Source organism: Atractosteus spatula, chromosome 20, assembly GCF_055471065.1.
Source record: "Atractosteus spatula isolate fAtrSpa1 chromosome 20, fAtrSpa1.hap1, whole genome shotgun sequence".
Classification (NCBI taxonomy): Eukaryota; Metazoa; Chordata; class Actinopteri; order Semionotiformes; family Lepisosteidae; genus Atractosteus; species Atractosteus spatula.
Genome location: NC_142725.1, coordinates 12,391,001 through 12,407,565, shown reverse-complemented (window position 1 = coordinate 12,407,565; position 16,565 = coordinate 12,391,001). Strand labels below are relative to the sequence as shown.

Here is a 16,565-nt window from a genome sequence, read left to right as displayed (position 1 = left end):
GGGAAGTGTCTAAGTGACCCTGTGATGGGGACAGCACTATGAGTGTGAGAGGATCAGTGTTGCTTTTTGAAGTGCAGGACCATCTTGACAAGTATTTTATCAGAAATACCAATCTGCTGTCCGTCCATCCATCCCTCCATTCCAGGTCTAACAGGGCACATTTGTGCCTGCAACGGGAGCTGACATTGAGTTTTAGATCTTGGGTAGTACAGAATTCTTCTTCACATAGAGGCCTGGGACATTGGCGTGGTAGAATTCTCTGCGATCGGGTGTGTGGCATTGTGAGACTGTGGCAGGGGGCATACTGTAGCTACTCTTGCCACAAAAACGTGTTTTTTAGTTGGTCAGAGTGCCATCAGTAATTACTAATGAACTTATTCTAAGTTAATATTATGCCACTCTCATTGATTCATGCCACTGAGGAAAAATGCATCCTATAACAGAACAAGGATTGTCCTTTTATACAGGATTCACGAGGTTTTGGACATGTCTTGCTTGAAACCATTCAAATAATGTTACGCTGTAAACACAAAGGTCGGATTATTCACTCTTTAATTGCAAATAATCAAAACAAATCCACACCAACGTTCTGCTCTGTGAGTGTACAGTGGAATCCGCAGGAGCTATACAGAGGTCTCCAAAGGTTTCCTGTTACACTGGGGTATGAAAGGAAGTAACACACAGGAGACATTATGTAGGAGCATGCATCATCATGGTTAAGGCCTGAGAGCGCTGAAGAATGTAGAAAAATGGTCAATGTCCTCTACGTGTTGGCATGTGGCTAAGAAATAATGAATCTACCTGTGTCCATTGTTAAGGAATTGAAGACTAGTGCTATACTAACAAGCCAGGAAAAGGACACAAATGTATGTTGTCACCAGTGGCTATGAGCCATGTGGTTGAGGAGGTAACCGTATATACAAAGGCAACAGCTGGAGATCTCAATACAAAAACACTGCCTTGTGAGGGCAAACCACAAAATGAGATGACTTGAATTTCCCGAACTATATGTGAATAACAATTGGATTTATGTTCAGATTCAATGAAAACTGAGCTTTTTGGACATGCTCATTGGTGTTTTGCCTGGCATACAAATGTGAATCTGATGTTGAGAAAACAGTCACACCCACTATGAAATATGGTAGATGGGTCATCTTAGTTGGAACAATAACCGAAGGAGACCTGTGGCCAGGAGGCTACCCCCTTAACCAAGCAGAATAAGACAAACCTATCTCATCAAAAGTTCCAAACATTCACAAAGCGTGAGTTTGTCATCACGTCAACATTATGACGTGATGACAATGTGAATTCAACGTCAACGTGAATTTGTGAAGTTGCTGTCAGGCAACAGCAGAAACACAGAGGAAAGGTGACCACTTGGTCCATCTGGTTTTATTTTTCCCCCCATCCCTTGACACCTCCCCACCAGAAAAGCTACTCTGAATTGACCAGACCAACTCTAATGTGCATCTCCTTTGTGTCATAAACACACAATACACCCTTCCCTCCCTGCTCCATGTTTCAGAATGTACTGTAGGCCACTTAACAATACTAGGCAGTTCCACTAGTGACAGCAAAATCTGCCACACCCAAAAATGTTGGTATCCCTGAAATGCGAACCACACAATCAAAAAAGAAATTGCGAAAGGGCTTTGAAAAGCCACAGAAACCAGGAAATGAAGAAACAAAGCATCCACACCCTGTCATACAATTAGAGAATTGAGTAGAAGTCTTGACCATCACTGCTGGGGAAGTGTAGCAGATCTCAACAGATCTCAGAATCTAACCAAGGTTGGGCCTGGTCAGGACTGGAATGGATGCCTTAAGACACACGAGGTTGCTGCAGTGTGTGATGTTGGCGGTGCTCTTCCTCTGGATCAGAATTTCCAAGCCCTACGCTGTGCCGCAGGACGTGCTGTCCTTCGGGAGAGACCTTAATCCAAGGTCCTGACTATGTGGCCATTAAAATTCCCTTAGCACTGTTCTTTAGACTAGGGGTGATAACCCCTACACTGGTTAAAATTCTATTCTGTGCCTGTACAATCTCGCCTTCCTTAAATTCAACCTTAATTGAACTGGGTGGATCCTGTGTTCTACCTAAATCACTGCAGATGCTGATCAGGAAGAAAAGCGCTATAAATGCCAGAACTGTTGTGAGTTGTATTATTAAGTGTGTTACTCAGATCAATTTCCCTTAATTTGAAACAAACCAGAAACTCGAAAGCTCCATGCTTTGAGAGGAACACGAGCACCTGATCGACGGCTTTCCCTGAAGCGGCGTCAGTTTGTGCCACTGCTGAGTGTCGTCGTTTCAGTTTCTTTCTTGTAAAATGGGGCAGCAGAAAGTCATTATCTGTGAACATCTCATCTCCCGTCTGCCTGCCTCGCACCTTTAATGATTGAACAGCATCTGGTAACAGGCGGCAGTTCAAAGCCGTTAGCGACCGAAGAGAAACCAAAAAGTTTTCCGAGACGCACTTCCTATTTAGCAGTTTTTAATGTTTGCAGCCTGCGCTTCTGTGTTCAAACTGACACCTAACCTTCACTGGACACATGATGTTAGGAATAGCATTCTAGCAGTAACGTTATATTATTATTATTTAAAGGGAAGTCGATTTCCTTGTTTTCATATTTATGTATTTATGCATTTATTTATTCGTTTTCATCTGTTATGGCTAAAATGGTGGAGAATTCGTACTCTTAACACTGTTTAAGAGTTCATAACAGCCCGGTCCAAGCCATCGATAATCGTTAAATATGAAGTTGTCGGGATGGTTCTGTTTGTGGGTGAGTATTGTTTTATGTTGCTTGTGTGTTAACTGTGTGTACGTGTAATACGAACTGTTTTTGCCTGTGCAGAGCTAGACGTGTTTTGTGCCACCCTTGAGAAAATCATTTTCTAGAAAAAAAACACACAACGTAAAGAAAAATAGTAACAAGGAAAACTCAATTTCACACACTAAAAGATTGGATGACACTTTAGTTTTTTAAAAAAAAAAACAAGAGTTATATGTGCAATTAACTTTGCGATATGCTAAGCGAATAAAGTCTTTGTATTAGAAAATTAATGATACTTGTTTGGATGCTGCATTATTTTTAATGCCTGCCCAGAGGGGAGGAACCGGCCGCGGAGCTCACACACGTGTACCTGTACGCCGGTATTTTGAGACTGCCTCAGCATAGCGCTTTCTTCTTAAGTACAGGAGTTTCAGGGTCACCTATTTAAAATAGAAATTCTTCACACAGCTCAGACAGGTGAGATGAAAAAGTGAGGTGGAGATTCTATAGGTGTGCCAACCGAGGTGTACAGGATAGTAGTTTACAAATGTATTACGAGCTTCTGTCTTGCTGTGCGAAAAAAGAGCATCCTATAGCTGAAAACCCTTTAAACTTAAAAATAAAGTCCAAAACAGACTTCCAAAACCGTAGGGGATCGTACAGATTACTACAGTATGTGACAATTTAAAAATGTATTCGTTTCAAATTATAGAGCTGTTGAAGATAAAATGTGACCTTATCAAAAAACTTTTTGAAAATTTTGGAGTTGGTCCTCTTCAAGAAAGAAATGGAATTCCTGCTGATCACAAATAATATGTTTCTCATATTGCTTTAAATCTTGCCTTTAAATCTTTTTCATTTAAAAAAAAGCTGACTGGACAGAACACCATTAAAAAAAAAGATCGTGAAACCTAATCACACTTCCCACAAATGTGGAACTATCTTTAGTTGTGAATGTGGAAAGTGTTTTTAAACAACAATTTCATTTCTGCAATAACCGAAATCTTCTTTGTCTTTTAAGAGTGCCGAAAATCGAACGCTGTATGCAGGATTTCAAAAGCATTGAAGACTTTCCTTTTTTTTTTGTTCATGATTTAAAACAATGCCCACAAGAATGGCAGGTGGTCAGTTAGTGCATGGGTAGTGCGGGTTCACTTTTCCGTTTGTCTGTGTGGATTTTTCTTGTAGTCTGTGCTGGTAATTCCAGCTGTGGGTGTTTACTGTTAAGAGTTCGACAGCATCTCTAGCGACGGTCATTTCAGAGAAGCCAAAGAGCAGGACAGGGGCAGAACCATGCCAGGAGCACAGGCATGGACTGTTAAGTGGCTCAGTCTCTCTCCCTACTCTGAGATCTGACTGGAACCTTGGCTATCCGGGTCTGGCCTCTTTGAGGCACTATAAGCTACTAGGAAGGAGAAAGGACGCCACCTAAGATCACTAATATTGGATCCCATTAGTCTCGAACCCTCATGTCAGCACTTTTCATGTTCCTCTGATAAGAAATCACAAATGCCTACCTTTTCCGTAGAGAGGAAAGGGAAATTTACCAGCTGGCTTTACCAGGAATTCATATGTGATAGCAGCTTGGTTTTGTTACGTTTAATTAATAACACATTGGATTATGAATACGGTGCTACAGTGTACAGGTGAATGAGGAACGTCAAATAAATCACTGGTGCACTACAATGCTATGGAGGGGAGAAACGCAGTCAGTCAGTCCCTGAGATTGCATGAGATGTGCCAGCCACACTAACCCACTTCACACCTGCCCAGCAGGTTCAAGATCAAAGGTGAAGGAAAAGGTTTAAGACAAACTATCAGTATGTTCCCTTGGAGATGTGTACTGTACAGAGCCTCCTGCGACAGCAGCACTAACATTTGCATAGACGTCTGTTAGAATCTCCCAGCCAGCTGTGAGTCACTTTCAGAAACTCCTCTCACTGTACTGACATTTACGCAATTCTGGGTCATTTCTCTGGAAATGGCACTCAAAACTACAGACCAGCAGCTATTTTCTGAGCTGCTCACTTGTCACTGTGGTTAATAAGATTGGAAAGGTTCCTATCTGAAACACAATGAAGAGCCTTATTCCAAGTAGCAGAAAGGGAATTGAAACCATTGTTATCTGTAAACCTGTTGCCTTAATTATGCTGCTTCATTTTCCAATAGCATTGCATTCCTCCACTTCCTGAGATCCACACACAATAAAGTAGCCCTATTCTGAAAAGCATATTAGACAATTGATATAAAATGGATATTTTTTCTTTCATCTTTTTAATCAACGAGACATTCAAAGTTTTGATGCAAAAGTGGCTTGATTTTTTTTTCTAATTCTAGTCAAGGGGAACCCATTTTTTAACAATTATTATGTTCACACTGTACACTGCCTCAAATTCAAATCATTAATTTGATCTTTTACAATTTACCAAAAACATTTTGGTCTTGGAAAGGCAATTCAGATTTCACCCTAGAAATTGCAACCCAGATCGGAGGAAGTCTGAAGATAAATGGGTATCCTCTAAAAGGTTGGTCTCCCGTTGAGTCACAGCTTTTCGGATTGCTGAGCTCTGTAACCTTGTCAAGAAGGAGAAGATGCGAGTGGGAGCTAGGCTTGGATGATTAGCGCTTTAAAACTTAGGCACAGAACAGGTCAGCAGTCAATAAGAGCTGAAGTTTAGACAATATCTGGTAGACTAAAGAATAGTATCATATGTTCCGAGGTAAATAATGAATTCACAGAGTAACCCAAACATAAAGAAATGCAAAGTATCTTCCACCGCTAAGAAGAGTCCCCAGTAGTTTTCGTAGCACCTCTTTGGCACGTCGGACAGTCTCAACTGGACAGTCAGTTCTCCCCTGGCTGCACCTCAGCTCCCTCAGTCAGCAGTTTCCATCTTTTTTGGGGGCACTCCTGTACTCTCTGTTGCCTCTCTCCAGATTTTTTGGGGTGTGCTGTACATGCCTGCTCACCAGCCACCTCACACACCCGCTCATAAGACAGCAGGCATTTAAACAGAGTGGAGCTCAGCTGTCACTCACCCAGGAGTGACAAGTGACTCCCCTGAAGCACACACTCACACTGACTGCCTGTCACACCTGGCAGATCAGGGCTCTCTACAACTGACACCGTCCTTTGCACCTTGTCTGTTTATCACACAGCTTCTGCCTCTGACCTTGGCTTCCCACATCTGGAAGGAGAGCGCCCCCTACAGCACAGCGCAGTGGACTTCTGCCACTCTTGCCAGGACATCCAGAAAAACACACAGGAAAGGAAATGGGCGCGTGCGCAGGGACACAGTCTCCTGTGGGGAACACCAATTCTTGGACAGAGAAGCAAATCGCTGCTGCAATAAATGTCTTCCAGGTCAGCTTCAACACCTTTTCCTCTTCATAGACTGACAGAGACCGACTGATAGGAACATAGATGCACACGCTGACAGAGAGGGAAACTGGAGAGTTCAAAGGGTTTAGAAACACTATGTTCAGTGTGTGCCATTGCGTACTCTCAAAGATGACGCACTCGTCTGATACAGTGCCAGCTTTTGCACAACTGCTAACCAAAACAAGATCTCCCGAGATGAGCACTTGATAGTCTAGATAACACTGGGCAAAGCCCGTGTCAAGAAAGAGGACTCAGCATAGTGGATGTGAGAAGGTCAGGGAGACAGTGAAATGAATTGAGTGGTCAGGAGAGATGTGTTTCTGGTCTCCTCTGCTTGTGTATGAAGTACAAAGTTGAGTACAAATCCTGACTCCATCAATGCAGGGGTAGTTAAAATACAGTACTTGTGTCTGCTTCACTTGGATAAACTTGGATCGCTTGGATTGCTTTACCCTGACATGAGGTAGTGTGAGTGTTTGACTCTAGTCCAGGAGTGAGACAAATATATTTGCCAAAGGCAGTGTAAATGTAGAGCAAGTTACCCTTTTGGGGGCATAAAATACTTTTATGTAATACATGTAATAATATCATGCTATATTTGTCATAGTATTACACCTTGATCTTAGCCATAATCAATCGTGTGATTCTCTATTGCTTTATCACGCCCTCATTCCATCTAACTACATTGGACCTCAAGCAAGATAGATGTTTCTAACCACTGTATATTGTACAGTAGTGTGCTGTGATATTCCTATATAAAGAAGAATGAAGGAATGATGATGCCAAAGGTAACCATAGTACAATAGTAAAATACTGGTGAAACCATAATAAAGGTCATATTTGGTAGGAATTAATTTTGTTTTTAGTTTTTTAGACGTGATAGTGAATGATAGGTGGTTATAGACCTTTAAAATGAGGAAAACATAGAATTCCTCATCATCTAAAAGTACAGAGGCTTATTATTACTACTGCTACTGCTGCTACTATTACTACTACTACTATTACTAATAATAATCCCATGCAAGTATGTAGGGAAAATGGACAGTAGATTAAGTTGGGTGTATAATCTTGTTCCTTTTACATCTTGGCTGGAGAAGCTTTTGAATAGCCCTTGCATGTGGTGTGTGGTGTATGTGTGGTGTATAAGAAGGTCTTTCTTGGTTCTTTCATGCCTTTCCTAAGCAGACCTGCCTTTGTCGTGGCTTTTTTTAGGTCACTACAAACAATCGTCCTGCTCAGACAATACCAACCAGACTCGCTGTGCTCCGTGCAAAGAGGGAAGTTTCATGGACCAATACAACCATGTGCTAACATGTCACAGGTGTCGTTCGTGCGATCATGCAAGTAAGGAACAGATCGGCAGTGCTGCCTTTCACACAGCATCCAGATTGTGCTCTCCTCTCATGGAGAGAAGGGGTTTCTCGTAGGAGGAGTGAGCAAGGGGGAAGGATGAAGGGTAGAGAGCGTTATCTTCTCTGCAGGAAGAGGTAGAGCAGACATCTACATGTAGACCCCATGGAATGAAGGAGGTCAGTTCTTCTGACAAAAGCTGACGTTATAAAGCTTAATCCTTGATATTTGTATAAAGTGGAGATGAAATACAGTGGAGATCGACAGGGTCGCATAATTGGCTACCAAATAGAAAATCTCTCTCTGTCTTTTGAACCCCCTGGAATGTTTTCCTATTTCATGTTTTTGCTGTAGATATCACTTTCATGTCTTACAGCTGACTTTGTTGTTAGGATGAACAAAATCATTTATCTCTGTATGCTGAAATGTCGAATCGATGATTACTTTTTTACATACCCTCGCTGGTTACTGTCAGCAGCCGTGTCTCATCTGAGACCCAAAACCCCCTGTATCCACAAGGTGAAAATGAGGAAGTGCAGGCCGGCTCCCAAGCCCGCCCACCCATTAAACCGCTCACCTATTGGTGCGCAGCAAAGTCTGCAACAGCGCTGACTGGGGGAGTGGTGTGTCAATCACTGACTGGGAAGGTTTCTCTTGAAACTTAGAGAGCCCTGGTCAACTAATCCCAGGCGAACTCCTGGCAATACAAAGCCAATTGCTTGCAAGCACCTGGAGAAACCCCGGTCACCATCAGGCAGGGATATGACGCAGGTTCGAGCACATCTGGCTTATCGTGCTCATTGCGAGCACTTTCATCAATCAGGAGCCCCTTCAGAATGAAATTTCAAATAAACCTCTAACTTGATATGTGATGGAGGGAGGGGCTTTGGCTGTTTCTTTGGGTAAGAGCTATCTCAACCATGTGCTGTGCTACTCAGAATTGGAGGAGGTGAAGAAGAGCTGCAACTCCACGTCCAACACGGTGTGCGGTTGTAAGAAGGGCAGTTATCGCAAGAACGACAGTCAAGACTTCCCCTGCGCCAAGTGCAGTCTGTGTCACAACCGGACCATCGAGGAGAACTGTGAGTATGCACACAGCTGGAGGGGCTGGGAGAGGGGCAGAGGGACATCAGATGTAGAAATGTATAAGCAACATAGAAGAATACAGCTATGATTAATTAAAATATACCAGGCGAAATACACCAGGAAGTAAGTGTACAGTAAGTGCAGCCCGCATTTTTGGTCCATCTGGTACCTTATCACTTTTTACAGAAATCACTGCCATTCTTTCATTTTGTAATTGATTAAGGAATTGTATCATTTTTGAGAAACTGAATAAGCAGAAAGTCTGGGTGGTAACTAGGCTGCCTAGAGGGGTACAGTAGAAGGACAGGCCAAGATGTGCTGGATTGGGAAGCTCGGAGAAGAGCCGGAAGACGTCCTGATCTAACTCAAGGCTGTACTGTCTTGCAGGCTCTGAAAATGCAGACACTCAGTGCGGCGATTGTGTTCCTGGGCTTTATCAAGACAAACACGGAGAGTGCCAGCCTTGCCGCAAGTAAGAGTGCACAAATGCGGCGGGGGTTGAAATGAGTCCCAACACAGGGTGCTTTGATAGATTTCAGGTTTAGCAAGCTGCAAAAATTACGGTAATGTTGAAAAGAAAATCTATTTAACAGAGTTTATCTATTTTATCTCCAAGACTTTATAGGGAAAATTGTCTAAAGGAAGCAGATGTGAAATATCCAGCAATCGGTGATACTGTGCATATACAAGAGCCCACAGGTCTAGACAGAACTGGCTCAGATTGCTCTGCAATGGGAGTCATGTTTCCTTGAATTCACCCTGTCATACTGTGGGCTGTAGGCTTCCCAGTCTGAAGAGCACTGAAAACACACTGACCACAAACATTTTGACCTGCCTTCTTTTCCAGTTTCTGACATCAGCCCCTTTCCATTTTTATTTCTTGGTTATGAGCTGAGGTATGCACTGAGCGATATCCCTCTGTAGCTGCCTATATGACAGCTTGTAATTGCATGCAAATAGGTCACTGGGCTGTGGATTTCCTCTCGCATGAAGCAGAGTGATAAGATGCTATCAGGCTTGCAATGATGTAAGACGCCTCTGCATATTCTAATGTGCAGTTTCCTTAATAACACCCCCTCCCTGCAATGAAGCATATTACTTTTCCCAGTTGTTCTGTCATCCAGAGAGAGAGAGAGAGAGAGAGAACACTGTCATTCATTTTCAAATCAGGTGGCAGATTGTAGGTCCTGTCAGCTGACTTTTTTTCTGGAATTTACTTGTCTGTTGAAATCCACCGACTGCAGTCCTTTCGTTGGCATTTGTAAAAGGAAATATAGGGACAGAGGGAACTTTATTTTAAGGTGCTCAAATACGCTCAAACTACCAAAAATAGAGGCCATATATGAGCAGCATGAACAATGAGAGACATTCACAGTCCTGTCGTGCCCCAGTACATACAGAAGGTCTTGTGTTTTCTGTGTGTCTATGAATGGATCTGTTCCCGAATTGTTATGTTGGTTTTACCTTCAGCTAAGGTTGTGAAGAGAAAGATAGGTGGTGGGACTGAGATCTGAGGGCTTTTCTGGCAAGGAAAGGCAGTCAAAGTGTGTCTCACACTTTTCAAGACAGCTACTGTAGAGGTTTCCTGCTGCTGTGAGAGACCCTTTTTGTTACTTGGGGTTTCTAATGCTTACAACCACAAATTATGTATGTAATAATTTATATAGTCATATTGTGATAGACACAATTTTGGGTACAATCCAAGCACATACAGTATCAGATCCATTCTGTTAACCCTCAGACTAGGCGTCTCATACCAACGGGGTCGTGCCAGTCCCAGCTCAGAGACTGACTGACTATGTTCTCTTCTCTTCTTCCAGGCAGGACTGCACAGAGGACAACAAAGACGCATGTGCAGAACTCTGTGCCTCACCACCTCCAGGTGATTCAGCAAGCTTAATAAATGGAGCCAGTAATGTACCAGAAGTAGTCATTAGGAAATACAGCAATGTGCACAAAATTACATAATAAAAGACCATCTTTTTAATCCAAAGGATTTATGTTAACTTTTTTAAAAACGTTTTTACCAAGCAGAAAGTGAGTGCTCAGCAATTTCAAAAGACAGGGGTAAATTTTAAAGGATGCATTATGATTTGCACATTAGATATTTTCTCAAAATGTGGGTGTTTAATGATCCAACCATCCCCTTTATTAAAGGATAAAACATTACTAAATTTGATTAAACATAAATCAAATGCTGTCAGTTTTTCTAAGAAGATAACTTGAAAGGCGAGAGCAATTTCTAACTGTTTTAACTATAACTAACTAGTGCAGCAGATTATAATTGTCTTAGAATTGTCAAAAGTAAGCAGTTGTAGGTTTAATGTTGCACATATCTCATTGTGTTGCATTAAATGTGTACGATGCCATCACATAGTAGTATATCTTGCGTGTGGACATGCATGTGTTCCCAAACTGCTTGTGCAAGTGGGGAATTGTAGTTTAGTGAGAACGAGTCACATTCTCAGCAGTGCTTCTTTTATGGACTATGGTGCAGGGGTGGGGAGTGTCTAACGTGCATTTCTGCATTTGAGTCTTTTGGAGTCTTTTCTGCATGATTTTTGTGTCTGTTCTATGATGTTACATCTTTGAGCTCTGAGGTTTCCCAATGTGCAAATGTTGTCATCCAATATTTCAGGGTATGGTGGCGCAGTGGTTATCGTTAGTGCTTAGTTTCGATATCCGGACCTGGGTCGCTAACTGCATGTATTTTGTATGTTCTTCCCATGTTTATTGGGGTTTCCTCCCACAGTCCAAAGACGTGCTTAGGTAGGTTAATTGGCTTCTAGTGTGTGTGTGTGTTTGTGTTTGTGCATGCTCTATGATGGACTGGTGTCCTGCCCAGGGTGTATCCTGCCCTGTGACTGTTTTTGGCTGGGATAGGCCCTGGCTCCCCTGCGCCCCTGTATTGGATAAAGTGGTTAGAAAATGGAAAGGTGGATTTCTGAGTATTGTTCCCAATGTACCAGTCATGCTGTCTGTGTTTGTGTTTAGAGGACTGGAAGCAGACCTTCACGATCCTCTTCAGTTTGCTGGTGTTCTTGATGCTGGGGGGGCTGATCACTCTGAGTCTCCGCCAGTACTTTACCATAGGGGGAGGACTGCCCCAAGCTGCTGGTAAGACCCATAATGTACCCCAGTGAACAGCTAGGTTATAAGACCAGGAAAAAACGAGCACTCATACATCAGCTGGGTCTGACTGATTCATCACGACCTCCAGAGTGAGCTTTTTCTAGCTGCTTATTTATTACACACTGGTATAATATAGGAACAAATACTAGTAACAAAAGTAATTTACAATTTTAATAAGAAGTTAATAGTATTAGTGATAACTTACGATTTATTTCATTGTTGGTGCATTACAAATAATTTGTTTTAGTATTGTTTATACATGCTAAAACAAATGATATGACCTCTTATGTATGTTTTTTTGCACATACATTTGCGCATGTTCCCGTAAACCTTTATGCATGTGATGATAGCATCTTGTGTAGCAATTATAAAGAGATTATGAAGCCATTTTACAGCAACATTCAAATAGAGAGTTACTTATACAACAAATCTACATGAATTATGACCTAGACACTGGAAATCCATGCCTAAAACATGGCCAGTGCATCATCTTCTACATTCAAGCACATTAAATATTACATTCTACGATATCCCTCATGAAACTTTTATCAGTACATGTACTGTAGTACCTGCACATTTTGCTTTCAGTGTCCTCTTCTGCATTGGAGCATAGGAATACCTTACTGTACTTCTGTACATATGCTTTAGCATCCTATTTCATTTAGAACAAATCTGTTCCTCATATGAAACAAATTCATTTAAGTTTTTACTAGTCAGAATGACTAAACTAAAACGCATATGCAAGAGATTTAGATAAACGTTCTTAGTCACCATATTTTTTTTTTAAAACACTTAGAGCCAGAAAAAAACAACCAGATGCATTCTCGGGGGGTTTAAAGGAATATCCTACACTGAAGGATAGACTACTGTGAATGTTTTTGGTCTTGAAATAGAAGTCTATGAGGGGACCTGACACCAGAATTCAAATTCATAAACATTGATATTGTCAGTGTAGCAGACATCTTCAGAAAGCAAGGAAAGACCATAGTAGTACGTTTAAGACTGAAACAAAACTGAGAACCTCCTTATCCAAAGGGTTCTGAGAGTTTGGAACAGGTTACCCAGCTACGGTGTTGAAGCTGATACCCTGGTTACGTTCAGGAAAGAACTGGAGACCAATTAGCTAATAACTACCAAACAGACTTCCTTTCTTTTATACCTGTTATCACGTTCTCACACCTCCCCCAGTCTTGTGCAGGTGTAGCAATATTTATGGCTTTATCAGTGTGAACCATTTCTACTGACAACGTCTTGCGTTCCATTGTCATAGGTTGTAAATTTGCTTGCTGCCTTGTTTTAAATAAATCTGTGTTAAAGGAGTGTGCCGTCCCATCTAAATAGATGTGATGTTGTGATAGAATTGAACTTATTTGCTTCTTTTCTTCTTCCCTGGTGTAACTCGTGTAGTAGTCAGCTGATAGTAAGACCCAAAATGCCTGCATCTGTCATGGTGTGTTGATCTTCCTCTGTGTTTTGTACCATCTGTCCACAGGCCAGTCTCCTGGGGAATCGAAAGTGCCTATCCACTCTGGGGTATGTGCAGCACCACATCTCCTGTCTTTGAATGTTTATCTCTATCGGTAGTTGTAGAAAACCACACAAAACTAATTGACAACATTTTGATTTCTTTTTTCACTGCCACGATTTGTCCATAATGATGGCTAGCAATTGAAGGAGTCTATTCCATCAATGTAATAATCCAATACATAAATTCAAGCCCAGAGGTGCTGATGTAATATTAGAATTACTAAGATACTGCTAGCTGTAATCTTGTGAAGGGCTGTGGATTTTACAGTATATATTATACTGGTGTTTTAAAGTGTTGTGCTGTTAGTGTCACTGAGAGTTTAAACAAGATTAATTTGGGTTTATGCCTTATTACAGGTTTCAGGAATGCCTGGAATTATCACCGACCCCCAGTTAGAACATACCAACCTGCTGCAGTCAGCCCTCCCTCCTGTTGACAGACCTGCAGTTCCCTCACCTGATCTCCCGACTGACAAATGTAATTTCCGAATTTCTCACCTGCTCTGTCTCTGTGTGCTGAAGTTTGAAAACTGCTGGCCACCTGCTCCCACTTGCTAATGGCACAAAGATCACTGACCTCGGTGATATCCTGCAGGACCGTACGGCCTCAGACGGACCGACCCCCAGTTCGAACATACCAACCTGCTGCATTTTCCAATGTGCCTCCACTGCAGTTAGGGGCTCCAGTTGGAGGGAGCCCTGCTAGCATTGTGATTTCTCAACAAGGGGAGCTCTGCTGATGGGAAGCATTTTCATGTCAGGCCTGAAAAATCATTGTTGAATTTCTGGGACTGCAGTAGGTCAAAAAGGTGTTGGTGTCGTGTACTTTAATAGGCAGACGAGAAAAACAATTAAGGCACAGTATTTGTGTTGGTGTGGTAAAGTACATAGGCTCAGTGGGGCTTTTTTGGCCAGGTGGGCGTTCAGTAGCAAGTGGCCTTTTTTCTTGCATTTTAAGGGTAACCAACGCTGGCGTTACTTCCGTACTTGAAAGGAATACGTTTCGTGACCCGAACGTTACAGAAACACACGCTTTTATTTTAGTACGTATTGTACATTGTACATTTGGCTTTCTGTGTCTAAGCCGGCTCCGGGCGTGGTGGGTTATCTTTGCAGTATAGCGTCGAGCTATCTGGTCTTTTTTATCAGTTTGTCTCTGCCCTGAAAATGAATACGGGGCAACCGTGGCAGGAAACAAAAATGAAATGCACTGAGGAGGAAGTAGAGGGATGGACTTACATGAAAAGACTTGAGAGGACATAACCAGTCAGCCATTAAAGAGCAAGTTCAATACTTACACATGTATTTATAGAGTAGGGATACGTACTCCCCTCACTGCTAGTAAAATCTCCATTCCAGTAACAGTGAAACTTTGGCCTACGGTAAAGGCACAGTCATGGGCCACAGACACAAGGCTCCTGGACAGTTTGTCTTGAAGTCCTTGTAGGGGGGGTGAATTTTCCAGAGCTCCATGCTTTATTGGCTCTCAGGAGCATGCCAGGAATGTTTCAGTTTGTAATCTTTCTTCAGCCTCTGGCCCCATGTACTCCACCTGTACCACATCGCGCTTGGCATGCGTCTTCCCAGTTCTTAATCGCTTTCTTACTCCGCTGGTGCTCCTCCTGTGCCTCCAGGGGCGGCGAAAGAGGAGCCTCCCGCCGACGCCTGGCCCCCCGCGGTGCTGTACGCCATCATCGAGGAGGTGCCCGTGCGGCGCTGGAAGGAGTTCATGCGCGTGCTGGCTCTGCCGGACGGGGAGATGGAGCGCGTGGAGCTGGAGCTCGCCCCCAGCTACCGCGAGCGGCAGTACCAGATGCTGCGGCTCTGGAGCCAGAGACGGGGCGCGGAGCTGCAGAGCGTCCACGCCGCGCTGCACAGCATGGACCTGCCGGGCTGCTCGCAGGAGCTGCAGGAGAAACTAGTCTTCCTGATGACCCCCAAATCCACAGCCCCAGCTCTGTCCTACCCATCCCTGATCCAGTACAGGCCCGAGGCTGGGGAGGCTTCCACAGGGCCTGCACAATAACACCACAGCTGACCACGCTGAACAACAGCAGAGCAAACAGGCAAGCAAAGGGACAGGCTGTCTCCCCCTGAGCAACCAGGAGACAGGCTTCAATGAAAGCCCCACTGCAGAAGGAAAAGGACAGATACTGCTCCTCTTGTAGAACTCCACAGCTGAGGCAGGATGGAACAGAACCCCCCCATTGCCAGAATGGACCTTGCACTGAGCAGTTGCCAGCCACAGCAACCCAGTGCCCTGGACTGTCACTCAGCAACACAGTCCCAAGTGGAACAAAGCAATGGTACCAGTTACTACAAGCCATGCCCCCACACTGATAGGTTCTCAGGTGCTAATCACTCTTTACAGCAGGATACAAGTTCCAGGTCAACAGTGCCCTACTCCAGGCTCTGGCCACCTCTTACAAAGGAAGTACAGTAAGGACTTTCCCTGGGTGGAAACTGTGGATTGGTAGCACATAGGGCTGCATACCCAACTTTGGCTTCTGATGAAATGTCTTGGCTATGGAAAGCACTATTCTAGCAGGAAATAGAGGGCAACGCATTGTAAAGAAGCTCTTTGTAAAGGGGACTATGGTACGGCTCATGATCTTTTAATGCGAAGCCAACCGTGAAATTGTCAGTAATCGTCCCAGCCTTTAGCACTACCGATGCTTCACACCATCGAATCCAAAGCCGTTCTCAGAATCTCGAGCACAAATGATGAAACACAACCCCTTTAAAAGGCACAGTGGCAAAGCTGTAAATTTCCCGTCGACAGAAATGATCTGCGTGTTCTCTCGCACACCACCTTTCCCTCCTCACTTGGTCTTGCCCGAGACAAACCGTGTTCAGTGGAAACCTGTACGAGTGCACACGCACGCACGCACACACACACACAGTGCAGTCCACAGGGACAGACACTAAAAAAAAAAAAAGCTGACACACACTTTCACTTATCGTTAGCATCTCCACAGACGCACCATAGTGTGCAGGAAGCACAGTACAGGTAGACCACAGGAAATCAAGTACATCTCGGCAGGAAGCAGAAATGCTGTGCATTCAAGATGTTCTTTGGAAGGGAGGAGTTCCACTGCAAGGGAAGTGAGTGAGTCAACCATTCCGCAGAAGAAAAGAATACTATGAAAAGATCAAGATCATGGGCAATACAGGGAACTGTATTAAAGTATCAGTATCAGTGTGAATTTCAAAATGCATTACTAAATAAAGTATTTGCCATTTTCTTGAAGAATGTCTATGTCCAATAAATATATAGAAATATATATTGTAAGTAGAATTTTTAATTCAA

General features: G+C 43.2%; 1 protein-coding gene across 1 annotated transcript; it reads left to right on the top strand.

Annotated features, from left to right (window-relative positions):
• The first annotated feature begins 2,546 nt into the window (after positions 1–2,546).
• Positions 2,547–16,143, top strand: LOC148817541 (tumor necrosis factor receptor superfamily member 25). Its single transcript, XM_088938385.1, has 10 exons — positions 2,547–2,787; positions 5,938–6,142; positions 7,373–7,504; positions 8,449–8,592; positions 8,984–9,068; positions 10,417–10,478; positions 11,591–11,713; positions 13,221–13,261; positions 13,613–13,733; positions 14,890–16,143. The coding sequence occupies exons 1-10, from the start codon at positions 2,758–2,760 to the stop codon at positions 15,279–15,281; spliced, it is 1,335 nt and encodes a 444-aa protein (XP_088794511.1). The 5' UTR covers positions 2,547–2,757; the 3' UTR covers positions 15,282–16,143.
• The last annotated feature ends 422 nt before the right edge of the window (positions 16,144–16,565 follow it).

Excerpts from the sequence above, each read along its gene's own strand:
- LOC148817541 (XM_088938385.1), top strand. The coding sequence starts at position 2,758 with ATGAAGTTGTCGGGATGGTTCTGTTTGTGG. Across the intron at positions 9,069-10,416 it reads GAGTGCCAGCCTTGCCGCAA|GCAGGACTGCACAGAGGACA; the intron begins GTAAGAGTGCAC and ends CTCTTCTTCCAG. Across the intron at positions 10,479-11,590 it reads CTGTGCCTCACCACCTCCAG|AGGACTGGAAGCAGACCTTC; the intron begins GTGATTCAGCAA and ends GTTTGTGTTTAG.